General features: G+C 53.0%; 1 protein-coding gene across 3 annotated transcripts; it reads left to right on the forward strand.

The window, feature by feature from the left end:
- The first annotated feature begins 428 nt into the window (after window positions 1–428).
- On the forward strand, window positions 429–13,611 carry Foxn1 (forkhead box N1). 3 transcript variants are annotated; one of them, XM_038328924.1, is made up of 8 exons: window positions 429–551; window positions 958–1,419; window positions 3,435–3,548; window positions 5,443–5,573; window positions 6,402–6,498; window positions 10,400–10,607; window positions 10,739–11,230; window positions 13,292–13,611. In XM_038328924.1, the coding sequence occupies exons 1-8, from the start codon at window positions 429–431 to the stop codon at window positions 13,609–13,611; spliced, it is 1,947 nt and encodes a 648-aa protein (XP_038184852.1). The 3 variants fall into 3 exon arrangements, with proteins under 3 accessions (XP_038184852.1, XP_038184853.1, XP_038184854.1); XM_038328925.1 differs by having other exon boundaries at window positions 3,438–3,548; XM_038328926.1 differs by having other exon boundaries at window positions 961–1,419.
- The last annotated feature ends 3,895 nt before the right edge of the window (window positions 13,612–17,506 follow it).

The following is a 17,506-nucleotide window of genomic DNA, read 5'->3' on the forward strand; positions in this document are numbered from 1 at the left end:
GCACTGATAAGACCACCTGTCATAGACATAGGAGATCTAGCACCCAGGGCTCCCTGGGAACCAGGCGCTTGCTGACTCATTTGAACCAGCAAAGCTTGATAATGGACTGGACCCCCCCTCCTCTGAGTATCCTATCTGGTTCATTTCTCTCTCATGATCCTCCTGCCTCATCCAGCATTTGCCTACCAGCATGTACAATGTACAACCATGGCTGTCTGTCTGTCTGTCTGTCTATCTATCCATCCCTCCATCCTTCTGCCAATCTCTTTCCTTCTCCCCCTATCTCCCTATCCAGATGGCTAGCTGCAAACAGGGTCCCAGCCTAGGGAAAGGGTGAGAATGGAGGTGGCGCGCCTGGGGCTGGCCAACCCTAGACGTTGGTCCTCATTCTCATTGTAGCCGGCTTTCTTCGAGGCCAGGACTGGGTGATGGTGTCGCTACTCCCTCCGCAGTCTGACGTCACACTGCCAGGCTCCACCCGACTGGAGGGCGAACCCCAAGGGGACCTCATGCAGGCTCCGGGCCTCCCAGGCTCCCCTGCCCCACAGAACGTAAGTACCTGGTATCTAGGCGTGGCATTAGGACAAGCCTGGTCGCTGAGCAGAGAGTAGATAGTCAGTGCCCCACACAAGGACCTCCAGGGTCTGCCTTGCCCCCTACACCAACAAAGACGTTGACATTAGACCCAGAGGGGCTCTGAACCCACATGGATCTCTGTTCATCCCTTGGTGTTTCCCAGGGCAAGGTCTGGAGCCCCATCAGCCTTGGAGTGTCCCAGGTTTAGGAGAAGTATGCTTGTATCAGGTTGGGATCCCAAGAGCAGTGTATGTCCTTCCCATCATTTTGGGGTTCCCATGGGCTCAGTCAGAGACTCTATGATCTCAACACAGAATAGGGTCCTGGCAGGTCTCCTGGTCCAACCTCCATTTACAGGTTCTTTCTACTCTGTCTACCCAGAAGCATGCCAACTTCAGCTGCTCATCATTTGTGCCTGATGGCCCCTCAGAGAGAGCACCCTCACTGCCCCCCCACAGCCCAAGCATTGCCTCTCCAGGCCCAGAGCAAATCCCGGGCCACTGCACAGCTGGACCTGGCCCAGGCTCCTTCTGCTCCTCTCCCTCAGACAAGTATCCTGGCTTTGGCTTTGAGGAGGGCCCAGCAGGCAGTCCTGGGCGCTTCCTCAAGAGCAACCACATGCCTTTCCACCCCTACAAGAGGCACTTCCACGAGGACATCTTCCCCGAAGCACAGACGACCATGGCCCTTGATGGACACTCCTTCAAGACTCCGGGGGCACTGGAAGCCTTCGAGGAGATTCCCGTGGATGTGGGGGATGCCGAGGCCTTCCTGCCTGGCTTCCCGGCAGAGGCTTGGTGCAATGGACTCCCTTACCCCAGTCAGGAGCACAGCCAAGTTCTGGTGAGTACCAGCGGCCAAGTGCATCTTGCTTCCTTTCTCTTGCCCACCTAGAAAGACTTCTCAAAGCCAGTCATGGTGGCACAGGCCTGTAACCCTAGTACTCAGGAAGCTGAGGCAGGAAGATTGCCTGAAACGGAAGGCCAGGCAATCATATATGGAGACCCTGTCTCAAAGTTGGAGCTCCATTGAAGCAGCCAGCCCAGAGGGTAGGGGCCTCCTGGCTCTATGCTGGTTCCCTGGGCAGGGGGATACTAGACTAGCAGGCATGGAGGGGACCAGGTTGAGGAGCACATCAGAGGACAGAAGCTGGCAACTTCCCAGAGGGTGCTGAGTCAGGATACCAGAGGGCAATTTCTGTTTATCTGAGTGTCCAGAAAGCCTAGCCAGACCAATACTCCCCTATGCAAACATGAGAAAAAAAGACATTCCAGAGAGAAAAGGTGCCAGCTAGAGTGTCAGAACACAAACCCACCAAACCAGGGTGGGCTCAGGGATGTCACTAGTGTCTCCAGGACCCTTCCAGACCCTACTTTGATTTTTTTTTTTTTTTTTTTTTTTTTTTTTTTTTTTTTTTTTTTTTTTTGTGGCATGAGACAGAAAGTAGCTCCATTGCCCGAGGCTGGCCATGAACTAGAGAGTCTCCTGCCCAGGGTCACTGGTGCTGGAATTGCGGGCTCCTGCAGCTACGCTTTGGCCAGAGCAGGCTCTGTGTGCTCACATAAGTGCCTCGGAAACACTTTAGAAGGTTGGCGAGCACTTCCATAGCCAGATCTGCAAGCCCTGTGACCTCGGGCAAATCGTTTAATCTCTCTGAGCCTCGTGGGAAAAGGAATGTTAAGGGTACCTGTCTCATAGGAGTGTGGCTTTGGGAAGCAAAAGGGGGCTTGCTTCCTACGCCCTAGCTCTGATCCCAAGGCAATAACTGAGTGGGATCAGCCTGGGCTCTGTCTCCTCCAGGGGTCCACCAGCCTTCTTCACCTCCTGTTTCCCATTCTAGTCCTTAGCCACTCCCAACAGGAAGGAAGATGGGGAAACAGCCGAACACCCATCAGGCGTGGCCTAGACAGGATCTTATTCTGTTTCTGGAACAGTGACAGCTTTTTCTCAAGCCTTTAGAATGAGGCAGCAGGCCAAACAAATCACCCTATAAACCAGCAATTGTCCTCCACTGTCCACTCTATGAAGCTCCCAGTCACTCGGCCTTGTGCTTTCTTCCCAGGGCCCCATTTTATCTTCCCAACAATGCTCTAGAGAGTCCCCACTATCTCCATCTCGTGAATCAGGACATAGGGCTCTGTGTTGAAGTCTCATGCCTTGCCGGGATATCCCCTGGCACCATGGAGACAAGTAGTACCCAGGGGCCCACCGCTGCCTGGTCCACTCTCTGGGTGACTATTACCACATAGCTTCCCCTCTCTGGGATCAGCCCCACTATCTCTCAAATGAAGGGGTTGGAGATGATACCTGTGGCCCTTCCAGGCCCGAGATCCTGTGATTAGAGCAATCTCTGCATCAGCATCCCTGGGGCACACCCAGAAAGTGGTCACAGTTAGCTTTCGCCCCTCTGGGCCCAAATGCTGGCTTCCCAAAGGCCCCTGAGAATCGTGATAAGAGCAGTCTGATCCTGGCTTGCCTATCTGTTAGGACCAAGCTGCTCTCTCGCTGTCTCTACTCCGGGCTCTGCTCTGAGGACCCAGTGCTAGGTCCTGAGGACTCCACATGGACCTCTCAGAGATCTCTGGTCCCACTCAAGTCTGTGTGACCACTGACCAGTCTCCACCTTTTCTCTGGCAGCCTAGCCTATGCCCGACACCTGCAGTGAGGTGGAATGTGGGGGACATTGTCCATCCCAGTCTAGCCCTACCACTGACTTGCTGGTTTCCTTCAGGAAAACTCCTATCCATCTCTGTTCTCTGATCCTTCCCCAAGAGTCAACTTTCAGAGATGCAGAGAAAGGATTCCTTTAGTGTGAGGTTCAAGACAAGAGAAAGGAGAGGAAAATATTTTTTTTCCAGCAGAGGTCGGAAGTTAAGGTCAAGCCCCCAGCTCTGGACAGCGGGCCTGGCATGTACTGCTACCAGCCTCCTCTGCAGCATATGTACTGCTCTTCTCAGCCTGCCTTCCATCAGGTAGGTATGGGGCAGTGGGTACCCTTCCTGGAGACCTCGGGAGTTGTGTGGGTACTGCTGGAGCGGGGGGATTCCTGTGTGTGATGGGTATGCATATGTACGTGTGTATATGTGTGTGGACAGGTGAGGGTATCAGGGTCCTGAACCTCAGCAGGGCTACCCCAGGTGAAGAATGGTAGCTCATGGAAAGGAAAACAATTGCCCTTTTGTGGGGGCAGGGGAGGAGTTCAAGATAGGGTTTCTCTGTGCAGCCCTGGCTGTCCTGGAACTTGCTCTGTAGACCAGGCTGGCCTTGAACTCACAGAGATCTACCTGTCTCTGCCTCCCAAGAGCTGGGATTAAAGGCGTGCACCACCACTGCCCAGCATGATTGCCCTTTTCTAGGGGCATTCAGGATTCTCTGACCCCCTTGTGGAGGCTGGTGAGTCTCAAACAGAAAGTATAGCCAAGACTGAGGCAGTCATGATGTGAACCACAGAGGGAGGGAGAGCCATCCCAGACAGACAGGAGCAAAGAAGAAAGAGGTGTGTGGGGTGACACACAGGCTGGGCAGGGAAGGGAACACACCTTGCTGTGTGACCTTGTCCCCTTTGGCCTAGTGTGGGTGGGCATGCGTGTGGGGCTGGGGTCCTCGTTATCGTCTTTATCATCCTTGCCTTTCCCCACCCCAGCGCCCAGGTTAGCCTCTCCAGAATGAACGAGATGCTAACTAGTTGCCCCACACTGGCAAGGGATGGAGGATTTTTGAAAAGAGACAGAAAAGAGCCCCAGAGCAGCAGGCAGCTCCCTCGGAGTCACCGGGCAAGATAGAGCAAGTGGCTGCCCAGCACCCAGCTCCATCCACCTGCAGCCTGGCACTCAGACAGGCCTTGCCTGTGGAGCAGGTTCTACTCCAGCGCTGGCATTGGCCCCGATCCTAGCCAAGCCAGGAGGCAGGCTGAGAAGGTGGGGTGGGGGTCAGGCTGTCTGCTGTACGGAAAGTGACAGAGAGGGACAAAGAGACACGTAGCATGAGGGGACATCCTCCCTTCTAGGAAGGGCCTAACCGCAGAAGCCTGAGCTTCTCTGAGGCTCCTGATCTGAGTCAGAGTGAAGGGTGTCCCTAAGGCAGCCACATCAGGGACCAAGTCACCACAGGACGAAGGTGACCAATAGACCCTAAGTGGCCTTACCATGCCCAGCCTTGCTTTGAAGCTCTCTGCCGTCTTCAACATCCTTGAACAAGATGGCCGCACCCAGGGCTTTATGGTGCCCAGAGAGAGGGTGACTCAGGCGCTAAGTGTCTCTCGGTGACCTGGAAAGAGCACTTCAGCCTGGAGCAGCTGGGGGAGTCAGAGTCTCCAACCCCCAGCCCCCATAAAACACCATTCCTGGCACCGCAGCCACTCCCTTCGCCGTAAAACTACCTCCCACCCCCACCTGCCCACCATCATGACCGGCTCTTTCAAAGAGCCACTGAAACTCGTAAAGGTGGCCATGCCTAGAACACACCCAGGCTGGACATCCCACTTCCGGCCCAGTGCTCCAAAAGAGTCACAGAGGGCCTGGAGTGCCTGCCTGGAAAGTGCAGGACTATGGGCTGCTCCCCATCCCATCACCATGGCAACCAGGGTACCTCAAGGACTGAGAGGAAAGAGTTGGAAAGAGATAGCTTTTGAGGTCTTTTGAGATTCTGAGTTCTGGAGTGTGGATCTCTATCCAAGCCCATAATGTCCACTCCACCGTTCATTCCTCAGCCATGCCATTGGATAAGGAGTAGAGTTCATGACCAATGGCAGGAGAATCCAGTCTCAGCTCCCTGTCTGGATGGATATGTGTGTGAATGGAGGAGTGGTACTCTACTTGGGAAAGCTTGGTAGCATGGTAATTACTCTGTCCCCTTTGACCTTTACAGTACTCCCCGGGAGGAGGCAGCTACCCTGTGCCTTACCTGGGCTCGGCTCACTATCCCTATCAGAGGATCACACCCCAGGCCAGCGCCGACGGGCACCAGCCACTCTTCCCCAAGCCCATCTACTCCTACAGGTACCTGTCCTAGCACATCTGAGACAGAGCTAGGAGCATGGAGGACCCTTGGGGAAACTAAGGCATAGGATCCTAAAGATGTAAGGGTCATTGAAGAGGATAGAAATCATACCTAGTAATCTCCAAAGATGCTGGAAAAATGATTCCTGCAGGTGGGTAGGTAGTAGATACATAACCTTTGACCATTTGTCTGACCCTGTGAAGTCTTAACTCTGGTTATACTAGCCGATGCGCTGGTGATTTGGGTGGGTGGGCCTGTAAGGTCCTATCTTGGGACCCAGCGCCTAGTCCTAGAGTTTAGGTGGGGGATCAAGGGTGCTCGCTGCCTTCCAACATTTAAAAACAATAAACAAACAGTTCTGCTACTTGCTAGCCGTGAAACTGCTTGGTTGTCTGGAAGGGGAAGGGGGAGACAATTCAGGAAGCTGGAAGTTTTATGGAAGAGAATGTGGGGAGGAGAGCGCTTGGCATATGGCAGAAAGCCTTGGTCCCTTGCTACCGTCCAGCACATACACGATGAGCTGAGGACTGAGGGGCCAGGACCACGTCCGTGCAATGGTGCGTTTTAAACTTTCATTCCCGCAGCTCGGAGGAAACTGGCGACTGCAGTTTTTTTTTTTTTTTTTTTTTTCATTTTCATTTCAAAACTAAGAAAACCGAGGCTCAGGAAGTTTCAGACGAGCTCACACATCTAATTTCTGTGTCAGATAGCAATCTGGTTTTCCAGATCTCACAAAATGCTCCTATAGCTCAGTCGCAGCCTCACAGAGCCTGTTGGCCGCGGGAGACCTGAAGGAGGGCCAGACTCTCAGGAGATCTCTTTTGCAGCATCCTTATCTTCATGGCTCTAAAGAACAGCAAGACCGGAAGCCTTCCCGTCAGCGAAATCTACAATTTCATGACAGAGCACTTCCCTTATTTCAAGGTGAGTCTGAAAGCCGACCCAGCTGGAAAGCAGGAGAGGCTTGACCCCAACATGCTTCCCGTGTGTCCGAGGTGAAGTGCAAAGCTTCGGGGTGGGAGGAGCGGTGGTTTCAGGGCCACACATGACTCAGAGAGAGAGCATCGCCTCAGCCTCACATGTACCAGGCCCCCAGCTCCGTCCTCAGTAGCAAAGAGGGGAGGACTCTGTGAACAGAACATAAGCTGCTTGCTCCAGGCTGCACAGCAGCTCAGAGAAGTGGGTGATGCCAGTTCTGATAGGTTTCGGGGATCAGCCACCTATCCCCAAATTGAGAGAGGAAGACAGGTAATGGGAGTGTCTCCAGCCTTGGCCAGGGTGCTGTGGGCTGGAGGATTTCCAAGTTGCCGCTGGTCGCTAAGGTGACAGGAGTAAGATTAGCATATGCCTACGGGCAGTACCCTGAGCTTCACTTGTGCCTGAAAGTGGGGCTCACAGTCTTAGGGTACCCTGACCGTGTGCAACATTAGTTCCTAATTCCTACAGAAGAGACTTTAGGCAACTTCCAGCACCCTGGGGACAGGAGGAAGACTGAGAGGGACCCTGGGGAAACTGAGGCATGGGATTCCTCAGTATGCAACAGTTACGGCAGCATGAGGAGGAGGTCACACGCAGTGGATTTTCAAATGTTCCTGGACAAGATTCCTACACAGGGTGGGGGTGGGGGTCATGTCTGTCTCTGGGTTGACTTGGCAAAGCTGGTGCTTTGGATGGGCCTGCTGAGGTCCAGTCTCCTGGGGACCTGACAGGTACCCTTCTCTCCAGGTGAGCAAACTTAATCAGAGATGGTGATCCATCCTTCCGAGATCACACAGCAAAAGGCTCAGTTGTTAAGTCAAGCTCTCTGGCTTCACACACAGTCCTTTAGCCTTGACACATATACCCAAGCACCTCTTGCACAGACACAGTCTCCTAAGGTAGGTGCAGGAGAAGCAAGACTTTCTGTTGGGGAGTACAGTCCACAGGATGGATGCTATCTCATCCATGACCCAGGCAGGACAGGAACTGAGGCCCAGGTCTTCCCGAGTCAGCTCCATAGGTGATAGGAGATTCCTGCCCTCACTCTCTGCGCCATGGCCCTGCCTGGGGACAGTTGCTGGTTGGTGTGCAGACAACTTGGCATCTGCTATGCTCCCACCAAAGGGGATGGGCAACAAAGTCTTTTAGCATGGCTTTGGCTGGAGTGGAGAAGTATACTGACTTGAGGTTCTGAGAAAGTGAAAAATACCATAGCTTGTCTGGGCTGCTCCTGAAGCCCAGAATCTCCTGGAAGGAACAGACACTTGCCTACACTTAAAGCTGTGGCAAAGTCCTCCAAGAACTAGCCGGAGAAAAGGAGGCGAGGCCCCTCCCTGCTCCTCTGGGCCTTCTTCCCTGCCCACTCCTGGCCGTGCCCCCAGCCCCTCCCTGTATCTCATCTTCCTGGCTTAATTATTTTTCCTGGGAGCCGTGTAATCCCTGTTTTATGGGGCTGAAGAATGAAGAAGTCTGACAGCTTTTTTTGGTTTGGTTGTTTTTCTTAGCCGGTTGCATCACTCCTTCATGCCTGAGTTTACATCTGACTTCAGAGGGAATGTGTGAGGATAGGACCGGCTCCATTGGCAAGGCAGGCCCCATGGGATGACCTCGGCAGGGCCCTTTGCTGAGGAACAGAGCTGGAGTCCAGGCCCGGTTACTGTTTCCTTGTGTGATCCAAGGACAGCCTCTTTCCTCTCTGGGCCTCAGTTTACCCCTCCATAACACGTCTGTTTGGACCAATTCATACATAGATTCCTCCCAAGCCGACAGGTTCCTTCTGATCCTCCCTAAAGAAAGAGTTCAAAGACTCTCCACCTCCCACCCCTCACTTGAAGGTCCTTGTTCAGGGCGAGGACATAGTGGACTCTCAGGTGGACAGCAATTCAGGACATAGCAAATCCTAGGTGGACAGCACTCATATCCAAAGCAGCTGTTGTGGGTGTCCCACAGTCCCGTGAGTCAGGGATGTGGGACGGAGGAAGTGTCCGGCCACTGTGTATAATTGTTAGTGCTGACCATCCCGCTTCCAAACAGGAAGTGGCTGGGGTGGGGGCTGCCCTGGCATCCCAAAGTCACAGGTTTATGGGACCATAAAAGTTCCCAGTGCCCATTAAGTCTGCCCAGGGGGCGACAGAGCTTTGACTCTCAGTAGAGACAGTTGTGGGAGTCAACGGAGGTCCAGTAGCTCAAGAGCCTCCCTGGGAACCCTTGATGAACCTTGGGGAACATTGGAACCAGCTCCATGACAGGCTAGTTGTCCCCAAGAAAGGCTTCAGCAGCTGCTGCCAGCAACTCACAGTGACGCTGGCATCAGGGCCCGGTTCTGCTGGGCGTGATTCAGCTTGGCTGCTCCCTGGGGGCAAGTGAGCTAGGGAGGAGGGCGTGGCCATCTCTCATTAACCAGAAATGAGGGGCTAAAAGGGAGAGGAGCCAGAGATGGAGGGCTGGAGGGAGTTCCATCAGTTAGAGTTGTGGTTCTACCCACAGTCAGCCTCCCGCTAGACTCAGGACGGTCACATAGCCTTCAACTAAGCCAGAGGTAGGGGGCAGGAGGCCCATGCTCCCCCACACACACCGCCTCTCACCCAACTGAGTCAGCTTAATGGTTTTTACAACCCTCCTTGGGCACAATTACTGCACTGGTGGCATGACCAGGCCTCCTAATGGGTGTTTATTCTGTTGGCACGAGCACCCCCTGCCTGAGGGCTGGCCTCCCCACCAGGGCACACCTCTGGGGCACACTCATGCGAACTCACACCCACACACTCAATCATGGATACACACGTACTCTTAGGCACTTTCTCACACAGAGCCATCCTCACTCAGGAGTTCAGAGACCTGTGGTAGGGGATGCCGTTCACACCGTTCACACCGTGAGACTTCTAAGGACTTCAGTGCATATTTGCCTACATACAACTACCCCTGTCTTCACCAACAGCACATCTGCAATCAAACATGTAGGCAACAGATGCTCTAATTCCCACCCAATCACCAACCCTCTTCTGCCAAACCTGCCCCGGAGGGATGAAGCAGATCCAGAAGAGGGGCATTCTGCTGTCCCCCCCCTTGAAAGCTGGCCCCAAGACTTTAAATAGTGATCTTCCCCTTTCTACCAAGAGGGTACACAGACTAGAAGGCCAAGTGGGCACATCCTGCTTTGATGGGGACATAGACCAGAGGTCTAGGCGGCATTTACCAGTGTCCTTTAAGGAGGAATCACAAGTTGGACATGGGAGCTAATGCCTGTGATCTCAGCACTCAAGAGGCTCAGAGGCAGAATCACTGTGAGCTTGAGGCCAGCCTGGGCTACAGAGGGAGAGCCCATCTCAAAATGGGGGGTGGGTGGTAGAGAGCATTGGAGAGATGGCTCAGTGGTTAAGAGCACTGGCTGCTCTTGCAGAGGACCAGGGTTCTGTTCCCAGCAACCATATGGTGGCTTACAACTGGCTGTACCTGCAGTTCCAGGGATTTGGTGTCCTCTCTTGACCTCCACTGGCTGCTGTATGCATGTGGTATACATACACACAGGCACCCAGTATACACATAAAATAAATAAATAAATAAGTATATAAAGGTTCTGAGTCCTTTGAAGAGTCTAGGCTAAGAAGTAGGTAGGAGGAAGGCAGGCTTTAGATTTTAGCTGAGAAACAAACCTGCAGTGACATTTCCTGCCCAGTCCCCTCCCCTCAACTAAGGGTTCTAAGTATGATTTTGGTGCTGAAGACATCACACCACAGAGTGTGTAGAAATTCTGTGTCCTGAGTTGATGAAGGAATGTTCTAGAACCCAGACCTGGAGCCACTTCTTGTGCCTGAGTCCAACCTGAATTCATGCTCTGCTCTGGCAGACTGCGCCTGATGGCTGGAAGAATTCTGTTCGCCATAACCTGTCTCTCAACAAGTGCTTCGAGAAGGTGGAGAATAAGTCAGGAAGTTCTTCTCGCAAGGGCTGTCTGTGGGCCCTCAATCCTTCCAAGATCGACAAGATGCAGGAAGAGCTGCAGAAGTGGAAGAGGAAAGACCCCATCGCCGTGCGCAAAAGCATGGCCAAACCAGGTAGGCTGGCAGGGCTGTGCTGAGAAAGATCAGGGGACCCCTGCCTAAGACAGAGCCTGCATGAGGGCCCCAGGCTGGTGGGGGCCATAAAAGAGGGAGGCCTCACGATGTTTCCTTTTGGGCCTTTGCAGAAGAGCTGGACAGCCTCATTGGAGACAAAAGGGAGAAGCTGGGCTCTCCGCTACTGGGCTGTCCACCCCCTGGGCTGGCAGGCCCAGGTTCCATCCGGCCCCTGGCACCGTCAGCTGGTCTCTCACAGCCTCTACACCCAATGCACCCAGCTCCAGGGCCCATGCCTGGCAAGAACCCCTTGCAGGACCTACTGGGTGGTCACGCACCCTCCTGCTATGGGCAGACCTACCCACACCTTTCTCCCAGCCTGGCCCCTTCTGGACACCCGCAGCCATTGTTCTCACAGCCAGATGGGCATCTGGAGCTGCAGGCCCAGCCGGCCACCCCCCAGGACTCTCCTCTGCCTGCCCACACACCACCCAGCCACAGTGCCAAGGTGCTGGCTGAGCCTTCCCCAGCCAGGACCGTGCATGATCCTCTACTGCCGGATGGAGACCTTGGTACTGACCTGGACGCCATCAATCCCTCTCTCACCGACTTTGACTTCCAGGGTGAGCTGGGAGGAGGTGAAGGAAGGGTGGGATGGGAAGGAAAAGGTGCTCTTGGCGGTGTGGCCTGGCTTCTTCATGTCTCCAGGCTGCCACCTGCTGGCTCTGGAGCTTCTGGTCACCTGAGGCAGACGAGGAGGAAGTGTTGAAGCTACCCATTCACTCCCCTGCCATTCAGAAATGGGCTAAACTGTCCTTGCCCCCATCTTCCTCCTCCTGGTACCCTGAACATGTCCCAGATGATCTTGTCATCAAAACTCTCATCTCTGACAAAGCTGGGAAAAGCTAGAAGTCCCATGGCATACTTGGCTGTGAGGGACTGGGTTGGGTGGGTGGCTGAACATCTCAAATGCAGCTGCATTTTCTCAGAACTCACCCTTTGCTGCAGGAGACAGACCTTCTATAGAATGTGAGACTTGAGAGTTAGCCAGGCGTTTGGTGGTGCACGCCTTTAATCCCAGAATTTGGGAGACAGCGGCAGGCAGAGCTTCGAGATTGAGGTCAGCCTGGACTACAGAGCAAGTTCCAGGACAGTTAGGGCTACACAGAGGAAGGAAGGAAGGAAGGAAGGAAAGAAGGAAGGAAGGAAGGAAGGAAGGAAGGAAGGAAGGAAGGAAGGAGGAAGGAGGAAGGAAGGAAGGAAAAAAGAAGGAAGGAAGAAGGAAGGAAGGAAGGAAGGAAGGAAGGAAGGAAGGAAGGAAGGAAGGAAGGCAGGCCTGAGAGCTAGGCATGTCCTAGGGAGATTTGAGGCTAGAAGCCCAGAGAGGACGGCTCTCCATTCCCACCATCTTAGCGCCATCCTGTAGCCAGCCAAGCCCCTCCCTCCTCTAAGTCTCACCCCTGCCTATTAAACTGCTGTTTTCCCCCAGCCCTGTCACTGACCCTAGGAGGTTTGGAGGAGGCTGTTGATGCATCCCTTCGGTGATGTATAACTTCACATAGTTCTTCATCCCAGCCCTGCTATGAATGCAGAGACGTGACGGCTGCAGAGAAGGCCAGGGATGTGTGGGATACCATCAATATAGGTTAGAAGGCTGATGTGGCTAGGGGACAGAGCATTTGCCTGGCATGCACTAGGCCTTAATCAGGTTCAATATCCCAGCACCCACAACCAAAACAAAACCCTTGATTTACCTACTCAGAGCGCCTACTGTACATCAGGCAGGCATCTTCCAGATGGTTTTTACATGCATTCTCCCAGTCTGGACCTGTGGAACCACAAGCGATTTGACATGCAGAGATCATGCAAACTCACCAGAAAGAAGGGGTTAGGGTTGGAACCCCGGTGGCCAAAAGCAGTCAGAATCGCCAGGTCTCTCCCCACTGCAGTGCTGCTACTCCAGGTCTCATGACCTGGAGGGCAGTCAGTGGTAGCAATGTTTGTTCTTAGAGTCAAGCATCCTTTCTCTCTCATACGCTGGGTCCTGTGAAAGGGGAGGCTAGGGAGCCGGGCCTGTACCTCATCAGGTCCAGTGGTGCCCTGTGGGAAGATCTTAAACTACAAATCCACCTTCTTTGGAAGCCTAGATAGAAGCTTGAGTGAAGAGCTTTGGGGCCTACTATGCTGCCCCCAAGTACAGCCTTTGCAGCAGCCCTTCAGAGGAGCAAATCCTTAATCTTCTCCAGTGTCCTCACCCCACCAAAGAGGCAGAGAGGTCACCTGCATCTACAACAGCAGTTCTCAACCTGTGGGTCACAACCCTGACGGGAATCACAAAACAGATATTCTGCATTTCAAATATTTACATTACAATTTATAACAGTAGCAAAATTACAGTTATGAAGTAGCAACAAGATTTTTGTGGTTGGGGTCACCACAACATGAGGAACTGTAGTAATGGGTCCAGCAATAGGAAGGTTGAGAACCACTGGTCTATGACTATCACACTGTGCTACCTCAGAGCTGGACTCTGAGGCTCGGAAAAAAAAAATCAATGATTGCTTGGGGTCTCAGAGTGGGTGCCAGAGAAGGCTCTCCAAGGCTCTGGAGAAACTGGTGGGAGTCAGACTGGGTTTAGTTCTGTGCTGCCCTCCAGTGATGATGTTTCTCTCCTCCTCAACTAGGAAATCTGTGGGAGCAGCTGAAGGATGACAGCTTGGCCCTGGACCCCCTGGTACTGGTGACCTCGTCCCCAACGTCATCCTCCATGTTGCCGCCCCCACCACCAGCCCATTGCTTCCCCCCAGGGCCCTGCCTGTCAGAAACAGGCAATGGGGCAAGTGAACTGGCGCCTCCAGGCAACGGGGGCTCCGGGGCCCTGGGAGACCTGCAACTCAGTACCCTCTACTCGGCCTTTGTGGAACTGGAACCTACGCCCTCCTCAGCTGCTCCGGGCCCTGCTGTGTACCTCAGTCCTGGCTCCAAACCAATGGCGCTGGCTTGAGCTGTGCCCAACATCAGCTCCAGCCTTTTCCTGAACTGAAGTTCCAGCTAGCTGCCCATATCGGGCTCACCTTAAAGGTCAAGGAAGGAAAACACAACCTGTCTCCTATGCCACTCAGCCAACTTGCTAACCGGCAGCTGGAGGGACCCACTCAGGATGATGCCAGGTGGACCCGCTCCTCACACAGGCCCCAGCAGGGCAAGTGTCCGGAAAGAAGCAACAGCGCGCCCCCTAGCTCCAGCTCACTCGAACTTCACCTCTCAAGCGCGCACTCAGCCGCTCGTGTGCCTTACACTAAGAAGTAGCTGTAGAACATTGCAGAGACTGGCTTGATTTCTGGGGCAGCTGAGAGCCAAAAGCTTTGGTTAGCAAAGCTCAGAGCCAGAGTAACAGGTCAAAGATCCCCCCCCGCAAGCCACATCTAATTCCCGTGTACTCTGCAGGCCTGGCCCACTCCAGTCATGGTCTCCCCCAGAAGTCTGTATTTATTCTCCCATCTTCACCCCTACAGCCCACAAGGGCTCCTCCTATGTGACCTGTGAAACCCTTAGGGAGACTACTCCTTCCTAACCAGGCTTTACCAATCCATCCTCAATATATACTCTTGATCCCAGCATCTACCCTGGAACCAAACTGAGCCCAAATCCAACACAAAGTGCTTGGAAACAACCTTGTCCTCCGAAACTTGAACTTGTCCTCCTCACACAGTCTCAGCCACACAAAGGTCCCCTCCAGGCTGCCAGAGTCTCACTCTTTCTCAAAGAGACGTTCACTTGAGTGCCCAGCTTACTAGTCGCTGTCAACTGTCTCAATGTCTGGGTAACCAGAGATTGCAACCTGCTACAAGATGGGTGTATGTGTGTGTGTGATACCCCCCCAACACACACACACACCTGCATAGCACACTTGGGATACCCAGAGAGCGGGCAGGATGTTTGTGAAGCTGGGGCTGTTACTCAGATGTCCACTATGGCCCACCAAGTGGAATCCCCAGCCTTCTCTGGCCCTGAGGGCAACAAGTACCTCCGAAGGTTGTCCCCGAGCTCACACGAGGGTAAACAGATCCCTTAGTAGTCTACCATTGTCCCCTGTCCTGGAAGAATAAAATTAGTCCTGATGTCGCAGCTTCTGAGCCTTCGTTTCTGGATCTTCACTCCCCAAGCAGGACAGGACAGGACCACTAGGCACCTAGAAGGACTTTTAAAATATCTTTAAAATTTATGTGGTGTGTGTGTGCGTGCATGCGTGCGTGCGTGCGTGTGTGTGTGTGTGTGTGTGTGTTGGCAAATGTCGTGCTCTGCATGTCTGTGTGCGTGTGCTGGTCCAAAAGAAGACCTCAGATCTCCCAGAGCTGGAGTTGCAGCAGTTGTGAGCCTCCTGATGTGGGTGCTGGGAATCCCGTTTGGGTTTTCTAGTGGAGCAACGAGCACTCTTAACTGCTGCATGATAGCTCCTAGAAAGTTTTCTAGACCAAGCTGAGTGAGCAGCCAGGCAAGGCCTCTGCCTAGAGGAACTTGAACAATGTGAGTCTGGGGTTGCCTGTCCAGAGGAAGGAAGTGACCTTTCAAAGCCTCCTCTTACTGACACCTGTCCCCTGCTTCCCCTAATCACACAAGAGTCACTGTTGGGGCTGAAGAGATGACTCGGTGGCTAAAAGCACTTGCTGCTCTTCCAGAGGACCCAAGTTTGGATCCCGGCACCCATATCAACTAGATACCCTATAACCTCTGTAACTCCAGGACCAGGGGATCTGATGCCCTTGGCCCCTGCAAGCACTGCATTCACATGCATACATACCTACAGATATATTGGTTTTCTGAGACAGTATTTCTCAGTGTAGTTTTCAAACTTCTCCTGGAACTAGCTCTGTAGAACACAGGCTGGCCTTGAACGTAAAGAAATCCGCTTGCCTCTACCTGCCGAGTGCTGGATTTAAGGCGTGCAGATTCGCTGCCCTGTCTAGACTATGTCTTCCTGTCGCCATCACTTGGAAAGATGCCAAGTCTGTTCCCTCTAGTCACTGGTTCCACCGGTGACAAGGTGGAGCATAATCTGGGCACACTATTGGCCGTGGAAGATGAACTCTGGGGGTCAGGAGCTCACTCAGCCACATTGCACCCCATCCTCTAGGCTGGCCAGTAAGGGGCAGCTCTAAAGCTTCTCTTCAGAAGGAACTGCTTGACTCAGGAGCCAAACACACGCACGCGAGTGTCAGCATGCAGAGATCTTTGCCTTCAGTTATTCTAGGGCTCAGGCCTGGAGGCCAGTCAACACCTAAAGAGTTCTACAAAGAATCCCACAGTAGAGCCCTCCTCCTCCTAAGTCTCTAGGAAGGAGCTGGGGTGGGGTAGGATATGCGAGAGGCATGACCAGCTGGCACACCTGAGAAAAAGAACTGCTTGCCCCAGTGGAAGAGGGATACAGATGTTTGCTGAGTCGGGGGGGGGGGGGTATGCCCAGCTCTAATTCTGGAGGGGGGTGCCCAGTTCTGCCCAGCTCTGGCCAGTATCCTGTATCAAGCACAGGACAAGAGCTTCCTAGAATTGTTTTGGGACCTGCTTCCTTTGGTCTTGACACTTTGAACCTGGGGGTGAGGACAAGCCTCCAGAATCCCTCCATATACCTTAATCTAGGATACAACGAGGTATCTTGCAGGGGGCCTCCAGTAGGATCTGTCCCTGTGGGTCCATTCAGCTTGTCTGTGTGTGAGCTGGATGCCAGAGCAAGGACAGCAGGTGACAAGGAGATAGGAGTTTAGGTGTAGTTGTTTGCGTTCTTTGCCACCAGACTCTCAGATTTTAAAACTGGGCCCAACGCCATCCTGACAGTGAAGCCCACACTCTTGCTCCTGTGCTGCCCCCTGCTGGCCACCCTCTGTTAAGGTAGGAATGTGCAGCTGAGGTGTCTGTAAACCCCTCATTTCTGCAGAATCAATCCTTTTGTTGAGGGAAACATTCTCCACCTTTCAGGACATAGTGGTGCACATCTGTCATCTGGGCTGTTGGAGTGTGGAGGCAAAAGAATCGAGAGCAGAAAGTCAAGCTTCAGCTACCCAGCCAGATCGAGCCCAATGCTGGCTACAAACCCTGTCTCAAAATAAACTGATTAATTAAAACTGAAAAGATCTCTGTGAGTTCGAGGCCAGCCTGGTCTACAAGAGCTAGTTCCAGGACAGGCTCTAAAAAAGCTGCAGAGAAACCCTGTCTCGAAAAACCAAAAAAAAAAAAAAACTGAAAAGAAAGTAATTTGGGACTGGAGAGATGGCTCAGTGCTTAAGAGCACTGGCTGCCTTCCAGAGGATCCAGGCTCAATTCCCATCACCCATACCTGTCTGTAACTAGGGGTAAGGAAAAGCCCCCTGCATCCCCCCATATACCTTAATCTAGGATACGACAAGGTATCTTGCATGAGGCCTCCAATCAGATCTGTCCCTGTGGGCCCATTCAGCACATCTGTGTGTGAGCCATCTGCCAGAGCAAGGACAAGGGAACTGACACCCTCACACCAATGCACATACAATAAATTTAAATAATTTATTTTTTAAAAAAAGAAAGAAAATAATTAAACAGGCAGTGGAGGCACGCACTTTTTATCCCAACACTTTGGAGGTAGAGGCAGGTGGATCTCTGAGTTCGAGGCCAGCCTGGTCTACAGAGCGCGTTCCAGGACAGCCAAGGCTACACAGAGAAACTCTGCCTTGAAAAAAAACTGAAAGGAAGAGAAAGAAAGAGAGAGGGGGGAGAGAGGGAGGAAGGAAGGAAGAAAATAATTCGAAGGCCCATAAACTTGAAAAAAAAAATACATCATCAAAGACTGGAAAGATGAACCAGTGGGTAAGAGCATTCGCTATGCAAGGATGAAGCCCTGAGTGCATATCTCAGAACCCCACAAAAGC

Source organism: Arvicola amphibius, chromosome 4, assembly GCF_903992535.2.
Source record: "Arvicola amphibius chromosome 4, mArvAmp1.2, whole genome shotgun sequence".
Classification (NCBI taxonomy): domain Eukaryota; kingdom Metazoa; phylum Chordata; class Mammalia; order Rodentia; family Cricetidae; genus Arvicola; species Arvicola amphibius.